Source organism: Mauremys reevesii, linkage group 3 (genome assembly GCF_016161935.1).
Source record: "Mauremys reevesii isolate NIE-2019 linkage group 3, ASM1616193v1, whole genome shotgun sequence".
Taxonomy (NCBI): domain Eukaryota; kingdom Metazoa; phylum Chordata; order Testudines; family Geoemydidae; genus Mauremys; species Mauremys reevesii.
Genome location: NC_052625.1, coordinates 119,918,591 through 119,934,476, shown reverse-complemented (window position 1 = coordinate 119,934,476; position 15,886 = coordinate 119,918,591). Strand labels below are relative to the sequence as shown.

Genomic DNA, 15,886 nt, shown 5'->3' with positions numbered 1-15,886 from the left:
AAAAGAATAGGGGATGAGGGTAAGAAAAAGATCAAGGGGCAGGAGAAGATATCGGTATAGAGACAGGAAATTAACCAGAAAAGAAATAAAGTGGGACTTCCACAGAGAGAAGAAACTGACATAACGATCTACCTGCACAATAAGGAATTGCCAACGCACCCAAAGGACTAGATCAATGACCGTCATGAGGTCTTCACACTGTATGGGAAACTTGTTAAACCAAGTCAGTAAAATGCTTTTAAAGACTTATTGCTGAACACAGAATAAATGTTAGGTTTCATTCTTTCCCTAAGTTTTGCTCAGAAGTCTACACTTGCTTATGAACGTACACTCACATAAACGGGATACAAAGGCAGGTGCTCTGAGATGTAAAGTAGCACCTGTACTGAGTTAGGAGTATACGCTTATACCTCCTAGCACGGCACTGAGTAGCGGCGATGCTTTCACAGATGCGGCTCCGAGACGCCACAGGAGCCTTCTGCCATTCCACCCTCCCACCGTACGGCTCTCTGCGCTTCCAAGTGTGAACACCGCACTTCACAGCTCGGAGTCCGCGCGCCCCGGGCTTCCCCAGGGGAGAGGGGGGTTTGGCAGGAAGAGCGTTGTGAAGAGCTTCTAGTTTCGGTAAGTTTTTTTGCGAGGAGGTGTTGTTCCCCCGCCCCCGTCCCCGGTGTGCATGCGTCCGCTGACACATGGGCGGCCACGCTGCATTTTGAACTCCACCGGTGTAAACCTTGCACAAAACCCAGTTAAACGCCAGCAGATCCCAGGCACTACCGTGTCTCCCTGAGGAGGCCGATCAGCCAGTTCCTGGCTTTCAGCAGGAGCCAGCGTCACCCTCAGCTCACTTCAGCAAGTTGCAAATAAGCGACCCGGGGAAAGCTTGCCGGTGACAAGGCGCTGGCGAAGGGCAACGAGCGGGATAAACAAGAAAGTAGCAAGTGAGCCGGGAGGCAGCCCGGCCGATCGCGGACACTCACACCCCCCCCCCTCCGCCCACCGCCGGGGACACCCACCTCTTTAATCTTGGCCCGTTTCTGCTGGACATCAGGGTCCGCCGGCTCCCGCCCCACGGCCCCGACGGGCTTGCGGAAGAGCAGGCTGGGTAGCCCGGCGGCCCCCGCCTCCTTCCTGCCGCGCCTGTCCTGGAGAAGTTTCTCCTTGTCCTGCCGGATGTCCCGGCGGATCTCCTCGGGCAGCTTCTGCAGCGTCTCCTTGGCCTCGCGCAGAGCCCGCTCGTGGTCCTCGCGGATCTTGGCCAAGTTCTCCGCGGCCGCGGCCGCCTCCCCGGCGCTGCTGCTGCTGCTGCTGCTCCCGGCGGCGGGGCCGGGGCCGGCTCCGGGCGGCGGGGCGCGCTGCTCCCCCCCGGGCGGCGGCTGCTGCAGGGCGGCGGAGGAGTGGAAGAAGACGCCGCTGAGCAGCTTGGACGAGTCGGGCAGGAAGAAGATGGCCCCGAAGCAGAGGGTGATGAAGGCGCTGAACACCAGCAGCAGCACGAACTTCTCCGTCAGCCGGACCGCGCTGGGGCCCGACGCCTTCCTGCCGCCGCCCAGCGGGCCGCCGCCCAGCGCGCCGGGCCCCGCGGGGCTGCCGAACAGCGGCAACAGGCTCACGGCGGGCATGGCTCAGCGCCCCGCGCCGGGCGCCCCCGCGCAAAGTTCCCCTCGGCGGCGGCGGCGGCAGCAGGAACTTTTCCGCTCCGCTCTCCCCGGCGCGTGCGGCTGCGGGGCGGGCTGCGCGGCGCTGCTGCCTGTCAGCTGCAGCCCATGATGCTGCTGCCGCTGCCGCTGCCGGCCCCAGGTCCCGCTGGAGACAGAGCGCCGCGGCCACTCGCGCGCGCGCCGCCTCCCTGAGCCTGCGAACAACTGCCAGGCAGCGCCGGCCTCCGCCTGCCAGAGCCAGGGGGAGCGGCGCCGCCGGGCCAATCAGCGCGTGGGCGGGGGGAGTGGGCGGGGCTGCCGGAGAGAGGGGCGGGGCGTGTGCGTGAGAGTGACACACACACACACGGACCCGGGGTGGGGAGGAATACGAAGTACATCGACTCTGGTTCACACAAACAGCTCCGGGCTCCTGTGGCAGCGCTGAAGCAGGCAGCAGCCGCGGCATTAATGAGACTAATACCCGTTCAGTAAAGGCGCCACTGTTTCTTTAATTGCATCTGTGTAAGCTGTTTTTAATTTGCCCCCCCCCCCTTTTTTTGCTGCCGCTGCTGTTTTGTTTTTTTGCTCTGTTGGTGGGGTTTGGTTGGGTGGGCGGTAGGCGTTTGTTCTTTATCGTTTGACGTCCGCAAAAAGGAAGATCGCCAAGGTTAAAACGACATTAGCATAGAAACCCCTTATTGATTAGTGCAGATTAATTAGTCATCTGAGGGGTTGGCAGCCATCCGGCTGCTTGACTTTTTAATTGTTAAATACTTTAGTAATGATCTTTGATAAGAAATTAGAGGGTTTTGCAAATCTTTCCAGCCTGGAGGCATCTGGTTACAACTATTTAGTAATATACATGGATGTAGCATTAATTATCTCAAGGCAGAGGTCACAGATTCATAAATATACAGAGAGAAACACAAATGTGTGCTTTGCAATACAAAGAACAACAACTTTGTCTTTTCAATAACATCACTAGGAGTCAAAAGTAAGCAGGGCCTTCTGGCCTTATACTGGTTTAATACCACTTTTCATGCATCTTCTGTTCCAAAAACTAGAGCTGTGCTTTCACCATTACATTTTCAGTTTAAACATTTTTTAAGTATCAGAGATGACTCCCCATCCCACCCATCTCAAGAGCTCCCCTACAAATGAAACAATTTCTGCCACACACAGTACCCACACATGGTAGACTACAATGCAGCTTTCCCTTTCAGGAGTTTGAAGTACTGCCTCTTCTTGGCTGTCTTGTGCCTGACATTCTGAGCTCATTCCACACTTGAGGGTTGCTTTCTCCCCTTATAGTACTTCAGTTTTCTTAGTCTGGGTCTTCCTAACAGGGCACCGCCCAAGGGTTGTCTCACAGAGCTCACTCAGATCCTTTTGTAACAGTAAGTGCTGTTGTTCCTTGTTTTCTCCTTTATCCTCAGCTGGGCTGACTCATTTTATGGCTTGAGCCAGGATCCTAATTAAGGAGCATATTTCTTCTAGTTCCTGCAAGGATACTGCTTTCCAGGTTCCTGTAGTGCAGAGGTCGGCAACCTATGGCACACGTGCCAAAGGCAGCACGTGAGTTGATTTTCAGTGGCACTCTGCTGCCGGCCTGGGGTTCCGTCTGCCAGCCCCCTGCCAGCTGGGGTCCTGGCCGCTGGCCCTGCTCCACCCGCTGCTGGCCTGGATGGATGGAACCCCAGGCTAGCAGCGGGCTGAGCAGGACCGGTGGTGGGGACCCCGGCTAGCAGGGGCTGGTGGACAGAACCCCAGGCTGCAGGCCCCACTCAGCCTGCTGCTGGTCTGAGGTTCCATCCACCGGCCCCTGTAAATGTAAAATGTATTACTGGCACACAAAACCTTAAGTTACAGTGAATAAATGAAGACTTAGCCCACCACTTCAGAAAGGTTGCCGACCCCGGCTGTGGTGCACTGAGTTATGCCACAGTTTCTGCCTTGCACTTATGGGCCATAGCAACCTTATTTTCTAACTCTCTCCACCCCCTTAGGGATTGGGTTTGTTCTGTAGCTCTAGAGACTACTGCCATCCAGCAGCATCTACAGATGCCACAGCCTCTGTATGGCCATCAGTACTAGCTCCTTCACTGGGTGGTGAATCAGTCTCCTGGCAATATCTTCCAGGATGCTTCCGGGACCATGTTCTAGGACATTGCCCCAGTACCATGTGGGGATGCAAGCTCCTTGGTAAACAGTTACTAAGTTTTCCATCTCAGCATCCATGTTTGTGCTCTCTTCATGCAGCTCTGCCCTCTCCTTGACCATCATTTTTAGTCCTTTTCCTTCATTTGCTCCAAGAGGTGGCTGTGGCTCAGAAGAATTCCTGCAGCTGGACATTGAGATCATCCTGTTGCCCCACGACTGTCTCCTTCTTACTCTGCTGCTACTGCTCAAGGCTGAGCACTGTGTTCTGGTCCCTTAGCAGATCTAGCTCCTAGATCTTTGATATCTGGATCTCGTCCTGGAGGGCTTGCAGAGCTATGCTGCGTTCTTTCTGCTGGCTCTGCAGCTGGTCCCACGCCCCTGAGTAACTCTGCATAGCAGCCTGTAGATCTTGTTGCAGAGCAGCAGAGATTTCAGCACCTTGTCCTTTCTCTGCTGAAATCGCCTTGATTCCAGACCTGTTGTCATTGTAAAGAGTTTCCGTGATAGATGAAGGCAGGGGGGCAGCTTTTATGGACACCCAGCCAGCCAGTTAGCTGTAAAATCCATGTTAGTAGCTGTTCTCTACTTGCTTTACCTGTAAAGGGTTAAAAAGTCCATAGGTAAAAGGAAGGGTGTGGGCACCTAAGCAAAAGAGCCAATGGGAGGGTTAGAACTTTTTAAAATTGGGAAAAACTTCCCCTTTGTCTGTCTGTTGTGGTTCTCCGGAGAGAGGGGACAGACCAGAGACAGGGCTGGAACTATGCTGTAGAAACCTTTGGGCCAGGTATGGAAATCATCAGATCATACCTAGAAACTACTCGTTTAAAACCGCAGATATGTAAGTAGATCAGGAAATGTCTAGGAAGATGTGATTAGGTTTATCTCTTTTATTTCTTTATGGCTTGTGGACTCCTCTGTGCTAACCCCAGGTGCTTTGTTTTGCTTGTAACCTTTAAACTGGACCTCAAGAAGCTAGCTTGATGCTTAATCCCTGTAATTGTTTTTTTTAAACCTAGCAAAAGGCCTAAGTTCCAGAAATATTTTCTCTTTTATTTTTTTTAAGAACAGGATTGGATTTTTGTGTCCCTAAGAGGTTTGTGTATGTTGTTTAATTAGCTGGTGGCAAAAGCTGATTTCCTTTGTTTTCTTTCTCAGCTCTTCCCTGGGGGGTGGGAGGGCTTGAGGGAATTCCCAAGTGCACCTTCCTGGGTTCTAAAAGGGGTTTTTGCACTTGGGTGGTGGCAGCATCTACCCATCCAAGGTCAGAGAAAAGCTGTAACCTTGGGAGTTTAATATAAGCCTGGAGTGGCCAGTATTAATTTTTAGAATCCTTGCCAGCCCCCACCTTCTGCACTCGAAGTGCCAGAGTGGGGAATCAGCCTTGACAGCTTTCTTCTCTGTCTGTAGCTGCAGGCATGGCGCTCACAGCTGCCCCCTCCCACAGCTGTCAGTTGGGTGGTAGACTCACAGCTGTCAGATCCCCCACTCCTGGCACTGACAGCTCCTGCTGTCAGCACTGGGGCGGGGGTTGGGGAGTAGGGGAGGGGCTAGGGCGCCAGCTGTCATCCCCATTTGGGGCTGACAGCGAACAGCCGATGTAAGTAATGCAGGGTCTACACAGACACTGGAGGCCACTTACTTTGGTGGAAGCAGCATTGTAGTGTAGACACTGACAAAATCAGGTTGATGTAAGCTGCCTTATGTTGACCTAACTCTGTAGTGTAGACCAAGCTTCTGTTATAGCTCCTTTAGCAGCCCCTTCTATTCTTTCTCCATCTCCCATTTTATCTACACTTCTGACAGCATCTGCCAGGCCTGGGAGGGACTGGCCTCCAGGTCTTGCTGTTGGCCAGGATCTCCCATAGTTGCTCCTGGGGCTTGGCTGCTCATTTCTGCTACAGGTGCAGCTGCCACTTCAAATCCTTCAGCAGGGTGCTGAGTTTCTGCTTCATTACACACTGTCCATCCACAGTGTCTTACAACTCCTGTCTCAGCTGGTTCCTGGTGTCCGTTAGCCACATTAATCATGTCTGACTGCCCTTTCCAAAGTGCCTCTGTCAGGAGTTGAAGGGCTTGTTCAGGTTCTTTCTATTTCAGCTCCTGGGATTTGTTCTGTTGACTGGTGGTATTGTATTAATTAAGATAGAATAAACGGCCCAAAGAGTTAAAAGTGTTAACATGACCCAGAAACCGTCCCACATTAAATAGCTTTAAACAAGGTTCAGGGTTCGGTATAAAGAGACCACAGCCTGTTTAGTACCATGGCAAACACACCATTAAAAATGTTTTTAAAAAGATGAAAAACAGTTAAAGCATTTGAAATGCAAAGTATTCCATAAGGCTTTCATTTGAACAATATTCCTTGTTCCATTTCCCTTAAGATTCCTTTAGAAGGAAAACTCACCTTGTCTGTCAGTCTCTTAGATGATATCAAAGATGGTAATAACTGCCCTTTTGGGGAGAAGAGAAGAAATTATTTGAAATGGGCTGGAACTTTTGTTGTTGCTATTGTTATTAAAGTCCAGTCCTGTTTCCTAGAAGGCAAAACAAACCAAACATACACAAAAGGGGCGAGAGAAACACAAAAACAGAAAATGCAGCTTCTGTCTCTGGTATTGATGCTCACTTGCAACCACTCCTTGAGAAACACAGGCACAGCTCATGATCTGATTAGCCACTCCAAGACTTGTCAAACTTGTACCAGCACTGGGCTGTTTAAGGCATTGCTTTTAGCTGCCTTTCTGGTCACAGGCTTACAGCAGTGTTGCAAAATATAGTCTTAGCTGGCGAAGCCAGAATTTTGTTAGACAGAAGGAAAAAGGAGAGATAAGAAAAGAGAAAGTAGGAAAGAAAAAAGGACACATGGGAAAGGTGGGGGGAACGGGATGACAAAGTCTCATGTCCCAGGTGGTGTCCAGAGCGGAAGAGGTGGGGATGTCATGGTGATGGGTCCTTCTCTCAGGCCCAGCCTGGTCATAACATCTCTCAGGATCAAGAAGACAAAGGCTCAAGGTCAGAGGACTATGGGGGTGGCAACCATGTTGGTGAAGGCTCACTCCGGTAGCCAATGTTTTCTTCCAGAGTCTCTGTTTTTGAAGACACCAAAAGGGAGTGATGAGTGGAATAGTCCTCCCCTTCATTATTTTGTCCACCAATTAGGGCTAATATCAGACACATTGATTTCATTGAGTTCTGGTCCCCCACTTTTCTTATTTACAAGGCAAGATCTTAACACAGTTCTTGAGTTATATCAGTAGGCCTTTTTGTTTGGACTAATTCAGTTTTTCCATCTCCCTCTGGCAACTTTTTCCATTAACATTTGTTACAGGCTATTGTGAGACTTCATAAACATTCACTCACTTTTCACAGATGAGCTCACAATTAGGATAAATTTGTAGGCCCAATTCTCACAACAGTTCCTTCTCCATCTCGGTTGCCTGGTGGCCTTCAGCCTGTTGTTTCTTGGACTCCAGGTCCCACTGATGTTCAAGTTGTGTGACTCTCACTTCCAAGGTCATTAGGGTAGATCTGTACTCAGACATCATTGTGCTTTCTATCATCTGTAACTTGGCCCTTAGGTCTGTATCTGCTCTTGCAAACTGGTTGTTCCCTACTGTGGTATTGCTTTGGTCTTCCTCAAGTTGAGCTACTCAGGTTTCTGGGCATTGCTTCTCTTCTAGGGCCAGGGCTCCCTGACCTCAAGTATTGGCCACCACGACAGCTGGTCCCTCTTAGTTGTGTAATGTCTGGCATTTGGCACCTTGCTCAAGTGTAATCTCTTCCTGTGACTGGAGCATCTTATTATCATCTGTCAAAGTAGGTGCTGGAGCTATATCCTTAAGCATTGGGTTTCTTGGGCATGAACACAGACTTCCTCGTAAAGAAGGCTGCATTCCTTTCTAAACATGTTAATTTGCCACTTCATTTTAGCCATGACTAAGAGTCTTGTCTCCCTCTCTGCTACTAGTCCTGCCTGCTTGTCAGTTACTCCCTGGGCTTGTTTCCTCTGCTCACACAGTTTCAGTAGGAAAACCCATATTTAGGCATGCAAACTGTTTAGCAATATCATTAATGTTCTTTTCACCTATGTTGCCTGGGACACCAAGACTATCTGGACCAACTGTGGCCCTCTCCTGAGCTTCATCCACCTGGGGACCCCACCTTCCCTCCAGGCCCCCTCAAATTTCCTAAATTCTCATTCCATAAGGCTGAGAGAGGTATCAAAATAGCCTCAATAAATGGGAGGACTGTGAGCCCTGTGGTCAGGCTCTTGCCTTGATGTTTGCCCAGTAAAACAGCCTTTTCCTCCCCCAGAGTGATATCCTATCTGTCTCAGACTCAAAGTGTGCCTCATGAGGAAACAGTGTGTGGTTAGTGATCCATTTTTGGGGCCATTTGACAAAAGTGTTTCCGAGATACAGTCCCCCTCTCCCGCTGAAAAAACAGTTTTTCTAAAGGTGGATACTTTCTACTAACAATAATACATAAACCTTTAATTTAATATTATGGACCCCAAAGATACTTAAATGTAATTCAGTAAGGTCTCCCAAGCATATCGCAGGAAATTGCCCTATTTGTCACACTACTGAAGATAATTTAGACCCAAAAAGACCCTAAACTATCCCTGCAGCAGCACAAGTCACCCACACTTAAATTTCCTTTACAAGGCTGCACACTCCAACAAAGCTAACTGATTCCAGGCTTTGAACTTTGAGCCCTTGCAAGGTCATGTAACTCATTAGCATTTAGTCATTATTCTTAACCCAATTGCCCTTTGTTTTTCATTATTTGCATGTGGGCTGTGCTGCTGTAGCATTTTAAACATAGATAAGCTCTTGGGCCTGCAGCCTTCGGCTTGTGTTTCTCTTCCTAGACCTGTCTGCCTCTGATATCTGAATCCACTTCCATTTCTCTTCTCTACCTTTAACACTTTATAATTTTCTTGCTAATATATTACAGGAAATAACCTAACCCAATCCTGAAGAGCTCTTATAACAACTGGAGAAGGAGCCAGCAGATCCTCTTACTTTGCTGTATTCTTGTAGGGCTGCCACCTGGCCCATATTTGAAAGCTGTCTCCAAGAAATACTCTTGGGCCTGAATCCACAAAAGGGGCTTAGGTGCCTGGAAAATCACTGGAACAACAGTAGGATCCAAAAAGACTGAGTTAGGCACCTAGCTTCTCTCTACGGGTATATCTACACTACGAAATTACTCCGATTTTACAGAATTTGATTTTTGGCAACAGATTGTATAAAGTCGAGTGCTTGCATCCACACTAAGCACATTAATTTGGCGGTAGGCGTCCAGAGTGCTGAGACTAGCGTCGACTTCTGGAGTGTTGCACTGTGGGTAGTTATCCCATAGCTATCCCATAGTTCCCGCAGTCTCCCCCGCCCATTGGAATTCTGGGTTGAAATCCCAATGCTTGATGGGGCAAAAAACATTGTTGCGGGTGGTTCTGGGTACATGTTGTCAGGCCCCCCCTCTCCCTCCCTCCCTATGTGAAAGCAACGGCAGACAATCATTTCATGCCTTTTTTCCTGGGTTACCTGAGCAGACTCCATACCACGGCAAGCATGGAGCCCGCTCAGCTGACCGTCACCATATGTCTCCTGGGTGCTGGCAGACGTGAGACTGCATTGCTACACAGCAGCAGCTCATTGCCTTTTAGCAGCAGACGGTGCATTACGATTAGTAGCCATCATCATCATACTCCTGGGTGCTCTTTCAGCCAACCTCAGTGAGGTCAGTCAGGAGCGCCTAGGCAGACATGGGAGTGACTCAGCCAGGTCATTCCCATCTTCTGCCGAGCACCCAGGAGATGATGATGGCTAGCGGTCGTACTGCACCATCTACTGCCAGCCTAAGATGTAAAAGATAGATGGAGTGGATCAAAACAAGAAATAGACCAGATTTGTTTTGTATTCATTTGCTCCCCCCTCCCTCCGTGAAATCAATGGCCTGCTAAACCCAGGGTTTTGAGTTCAATCCTTGATGGTGCCATTCTGTGTGACAGTTGTTTGTGTTTCTCCTTGATGCAAAGCCAGCCCCTTTGTTGATTTTAATTCCCTGTAAGCCATGTCATCAGTTGCCCCTCCCCAGAGCAACGGCAGACAATCATTTTGCGCCTTTTTTCAGTGCAGACACCATACCACAGTGTAAACGGGTGGTACTCACCCCTGCCGCGCCTCCTGCTGGTTGGGCTCAGATTGTCCCGCAGTTCTGCCCCTCTGAGCGCCTCGGGCTGCTGTGACCCGCGTCGCCCCGCCCCCCCCCCCCCCCCCCCCCCCCCCTATGCTTTATAACTGGGTCTCTCCCCCACCCCTCCCAACCCTACTATCCCCACCCCACTTTTGCCTCAGTGGTGGCCACATGTCTCAGCCCCCACACCCTGGGGCAGACTGCACTGTCAGCCCACACTCACACAGGCACAGGGGTTGGTGGTGCTTGTGCCCTGGTGCCTGGGCAGCCCTCTGCACCCCACAACAATACCTTGGCCCTTTACTAGGCCGCAGCCTGGGGCTGCCTCTGGCTGCCTCCTCCCTGCCTCTCAGCCTGTTCCCTAGCCTCCCTCTCTCATCTAGCAGCAGCAGCCTCCTCAGCCTCAGGCCCATTCTCTATGGCCAGAGAGACACTCTCTGGGGCTCTGGCTTCTGGCTCTTTATAGCCCCAGGGCTTCAGTTTTGTTTGGGCCAGCCAGCTGCAGCTACCCCTTAGTCAGCTCAGCCCAGCCCCAGCCTCCCAGCTGTTTTAAAGCACCAGGCGGGCGCGGAACACAGCAAGCATGGAGCCCACTCATCTCAACGCAGCAGTCATGAAAATTGTAAACACCTCGCGCGTTATTGTGCAGTTTATGCAGAACCAGAACCTGAAAAACCAGGCAAGGAGGAGGCGACGGCAGCGCGGTGATGAGCATGATGAGGACATGGACACAGAATTCTCTCAAACCGTGGGCCCCGGCACTTTAGAGATCATGGTGTTAATGGGGCAGGTTCATGCCATGGAACTCCAATTCTGAGCCCAGGAAACAAGCACAGACTGGTGGGACCGCATAGTGTTGCAGGTGTGGGACGATTCCCAGTGGCTGTGAAACTTTCGCATGCGTAAGGGCACTTTCATGGAACTTTGTGACTTGCTTTCCCCTGCCCTGAAGCTACAGAATACCAAGATGAAAGCAGCCTCACAGTTGAGAAGCGAGTGGCGATAACCCTGTGGAAGCTTGCAATGCCAGACAGCTACCAGTCAGTCAGGAATCAATTTGGAGTGAGCAAATCTACTGTGGGGGCTGCTGTGATGCAAGCAGCCAAAGCAATCATTAAGCTGCTGCTACGAAAGGCAGTGACTCTGGGAAATGTGCAGGCCATAGTGGATGGCTTTGCTGCAATGGGATTCCCTAACTGTGGTGGGGTGATAGGTGGAACCCATATCCCTATCTTGGCACCGGACCACCAGGGCAGCCAGTACATAAACTGCAAGGGGTACTTTTCAATGGTGTTGTAAGCACTGGTGGATCACAAGGGACGTTTCACCAACATCCACGTGGAATGGCCAGGAAGGGTTCATGACGCTCACGTCTTCAGGAACACTACTCTGTTTAAATGGCTGCAGCAAGGGATTTACTTCCCAGACCAGAAAATAACTGTTGGGGATGTTGACATGCCTATAGTTATCCTTGGGGACCTAGCCTACCCCTTAATGCCATGGCTCATGAAGCTGTACACAGGCACCCTGGACAGTAATAATTAGAAGTTCAACTATAGGCTGAGCAAGTGCAGAATGGTGGTAGAATGTGCATTTGAACCTTTAAAGGGTCGCTGGTGCACTTTACTGACTCGTTCAGACCTCAGCCAAACCAATATTCCTATTGTTATTGCTGCTTGCTGTGTGCTCCACAATCTCTGTGAGAGTAAGGGTGAGATGTTTATGGTGGGGTGGGAGGTTGAGGCAAATCACCTGGCCGCTGATTACATGCAGCCAGACACCAGGGCAATTAGAAGAGCACACCAGGAAGCGCTGCACATCAGAGAAGCTTTGAAAACCAGTTTCATGACTGGCCAGGCTACTGTGTGACAGTTCTGTTTGTTTCTCCTTGATGAAAAACATATTAATTACATATTACTGTGGCTCTTTGACAATGTACATTGGTAAATTCTGGCTCCTTCTCAGGCTCAGGTTGGCCACCCCTAATTTAATAGAAAAATGAGAACTAGAAAGCCTGTCATGATAGAAACTGAGGTAAGGGAACTGGGGATTCCCAGATTTATAGCGAGATAGATAAAGCTAAATAAACAAAAACAATATGACCTGGGGCCTAGGGAGCTGCTATTTCATGAACATGATGAAGGGCACATCAATGATGGAAATCACTGGTTACAAACAGCAGTGGTGTAATGAGGTTGCCCTGTGGTCTTCTAAGGTTATCACCCTAGATGAACATATATTGAGGAAGAGGAGACACCACCTTCTTCCGTTACCGGAAGGGAGGGAGATGAGGGGCACTTATTATGGCTTTGCGCCAAAGGTCTCAGGCAACAACACGACAGGTCAAGATAACTGAGCCCCAGCACATAACACTGCCAGAAGAAATGGACTCACTGCCTCCTGACAAGACTCATCCTGATATTTCAATGGAGACCGGCAAGTCCAAGCAGGGCACCTCCAAGATTACTTGAACATTGTTAAGTAATTTATTTACTAGGTTGGTTATAAGTACTTGGAATTGTGTGTTATATAAATGGTGTTTAAGTGTTATCAGGATGGCTTGATTTTAGTCAAAGTGATTTAAATCACCACTTCTAATCATGTTTTAAATCAGCAAGTAGAAAACCTTGATTTAAATAATCAATTTTAATCTTGTTTTGCATTTGTATCTTTTAGTTATTTTCCTGAGAAAGATTGATTTTTGCTGGTTGGTAACCATTAAAACATGTTGATTTGCAACTAAATATAGCCTTTACACAAAAATTGTTACTTCTTTTTATTAACCAGGAGGTTAATACACATCTATATTTATACACATTTATTTAAGCAATTATATAGCTTAACATTTATTTAGAGTCTTAATTTTTATTATGATAGAAAATGATGTGTTGCATTTCTTATTTACTAGATTATCAATTTTTTACTTCTGATTTGTGTCAAACTGCATTTGGCTGGAAATTGGAATTCAATTAAAAATGCACAAAAACAGCATTTTAATTTTTTATTGGTTAATAAATAAAGTAAATAAAACTACCTTAAATATTCTGTATAGATGAGAAAAAAAGGTTTATCAAAACATGTTTTCCATTTAAAACTTACTGGCTTATTAAACAAAGGAAGTACTATTTCATAATTAGTGAACCAAGCTGATTGTTTCTTCAAGATTTTTGAACAAGTAGATCTCATCCTCTCAGACCTAATTTTTGTTCATACATTGGAACAGAGAAACAAGCTTTCCAGCCTTTTCAACACCCCATTTGTTTCCTAGCTTTGAATGAACTAGTTGAATAAACTGAAATGAAGAAAATACTCTCTCTGCACCTACAATAAAGGCTAGGGCTGTCAAAAGCTGGCTTAGCACTTGAACAAACTATGGTTCCAGTTGCTTAGCCCATGACTTCCACCAGCTCTGTCATTTGACTTTCTTTAAAACGTAAGCAATCATGTACTGCTCAACTTTTTAAAATGTAGTTAATTGTAATGATTTTACTATACAATAATAAGTTTTGGCTTTAATATATTGTTTTTGTTTGTTTAGCTTTATCTATCTCGCTGTACATCTGTGAATCCCCAGTTCCCTTACCTCAGTTTCTATCATGACAGGCTTTCTAGTTCTCATTTTTCTATTAAATTAGGGGTGGCCAACCTGAGCCTGAGAAGGAGCCAGAATTTACCAATGTACATTGTCAAAGAGCCACAGTAATATGTAATGAATATGTATATATGTATATGCACACATAATCATTATATAAGTTGATAATGTATATTTATTATACATGTATAATGTATAGTTAATGATAATAACAATTTAATCTTTTACTTAGTGGGACTTCTGGCAATCTTTGCTTTCAGCAATTCCCTTGAAGTTCAATTTGTGTTCAGTTGTGCTTACATGCAACAGTTCCCTTAAGTGGCTGTCTGTCAAAATGGATTGTTGCTTGGATTCACATTTGAGTGTTGAGAAAACAGACTCACAAAGATAGGTCGAGGCAAAAATCAAGATTAATTTTAGGGCTGCACCTCTGATGTTGGGGTATTTATCCTTTGGTACAGATTTCCAGGAAGTAAAGGTCCCCGCTGTCTTCTGAACAGATTTCAATCTGTCATTTTCCAAAAGTTCTATTATTTCCATCTGGGATTTTGCTTCACCAGTGACTAAAGGGGGCTTCAGACAATCAGCTTCGGCACTAAAAGGTTCAATCAGAAATCTGATTTGAGGTCTTTTCTGCTACAAATCTTGGAATCTTTCCTCAAAACTGTCCTTAAGATCTTTAATCATGCTCGCATACCTAGTTGTGCTCCGTTTTAAGGGTGCTGCTGCGTCTTCTTTTGATGTGGCTGGAAGTTGTGACATTGAGGGAAAGTGTGTCAGCTCTCCCTCAACCATTTGTCTGTGAAACAACTGCAGTTTGTTCATGAACAAAAATACGCCTTGCACTAGATCAGACAGCAACCGGAATTTTCCTTGTAAGTCCACGTTTAGTTTATCCAAATGTAGCAGTATGTCTGCAAGAAATGCCAAGTCTAGAACCCATCCAGGATCTGTAAGCTCAGGGTGTATTCTGTGCTTCTCCTCCATAAATAATGGAGCTTGAAAAAATGAGAAATAACTTTAGCTCTCGAGAGCCATTGAACTGCACAGTGAAATGGCAAATTGTCAGGGGAGTCATCTTCATCCAGTTCTTCAATTAGATTTTGAAATTGTCTGTGATTGAGTGCATTTGAGAGAATGAATTTCACAATGTGCAAGACAGGTTTAATGACGTGATGAAATCTGAGATTTTTAGATAACAGTTGCTCCCAGTGAAATGTCCAAAATTTAAGAAAGCTCTCGTCAGAGTTACAAAGCCCTACTAATCCATTCGCAGATCCCCACATGAACAGAGTCCATCCGTTGCAATGGCAGTGAGCTTCTGTAAAGGCAAGTGGCTTTTTGCAACTACCAACATCAACACCTCCTTTAGATCTCGTCCATGAGTTCTGTCCTTTAGTGACACGATATCGAGGAGTTCTTTCCTTACAACACAGTCGTCAGACGCAGTGCAGACAAATACCAAGAATAAGGTTTATCCTGTGCATGGCATGACTCATCCCAAGCGATGCTCAGATACTCACACTGCTGAAGTTGAGTGCAGTTGCAATTCAATGTCACTGTTCAGGTCGGAGATTCTGTGTTCTATTTTATGGTGTGAAAGCTGCAGACCAGAAATTTTCTTCTGTAGATTCTCGTTCTCTGGTGACAGGATTGAAATCACATCAGTGAGGCACGTTTTTATAGACTGTCCTTCAGAGTAGGGATTTTTCACATGGGGTATTTGCCAGGCCACATAATAGGAGGCTAATGTTACAGTCTGCGATTGGTTGGCAAAACTGGTGAAGAACTGGGCTTGTTCATTTTTTTTCAGTTTTAAAGTGCGGAGTTCAGAACCTTGTGGGAATTCTTGATCCATATGTGCATGGCTAGAAGCGAAATGATGCTGCAAGTCTGAAGATTTGAACTGAGACACACACGTCTGGCAAAGAAGACACACAACCTTACCATTTATATTCAACAAAAAAAGTACTTATTCTCTCACTCCTGTTGGAAGCCTTGATTTTCGTCTGTGTATTTTCTTTTCTGTTGGCACTTGCCTTCCATTGTTAGATGGTGTAAGAAAAATGTTGATTAAAATTTCCATGCCAGCTAGTCACCGTGTGCTTTATTCAAGGAGACACTGTTGCTGGCCAGGGGGTGCTGGACCCCTGGCTCTGTCCCAGACCGCAACCCCCACTTAATCCCTTTCCCCAAGTCCCCACCCACACCTCCGCCCCACCTTTTCCCACCCCCTCTCCCAAGTAAGCCATGTCCTTTCTCCTCCTGCCCTCCGAGCTGCCTGCATGTC

The 15,886-nt window shown here is 47.5% G+C and overlaps 1 protein-coding gene across 1 annotated transcript in view; it reads right to left on the bottom strand.

The window, feature by feature from the left end:
* The window catches only part of MAN1A1 (mannosidase alpha class 1A member 1), a 200,450-nt gene extending 198,584 nt beyond the window's left edge, over positions 1-1,866 (bottom strand). The window contains exon 1 of the mRNA XM_039530521.1: positions 1,017-1,866. Coding sequence (XP_039386455.1) covers positions 1,017-1,622 — 606 coding nt within the window. The 5' untranslated portion in view covers positions 1,623-1,866. The remainder of the gene's footprint in view (positions 1-1,016) is intronic.
* Positions 1,867-15,886: the final 14,020 nt, after the last annotated feature.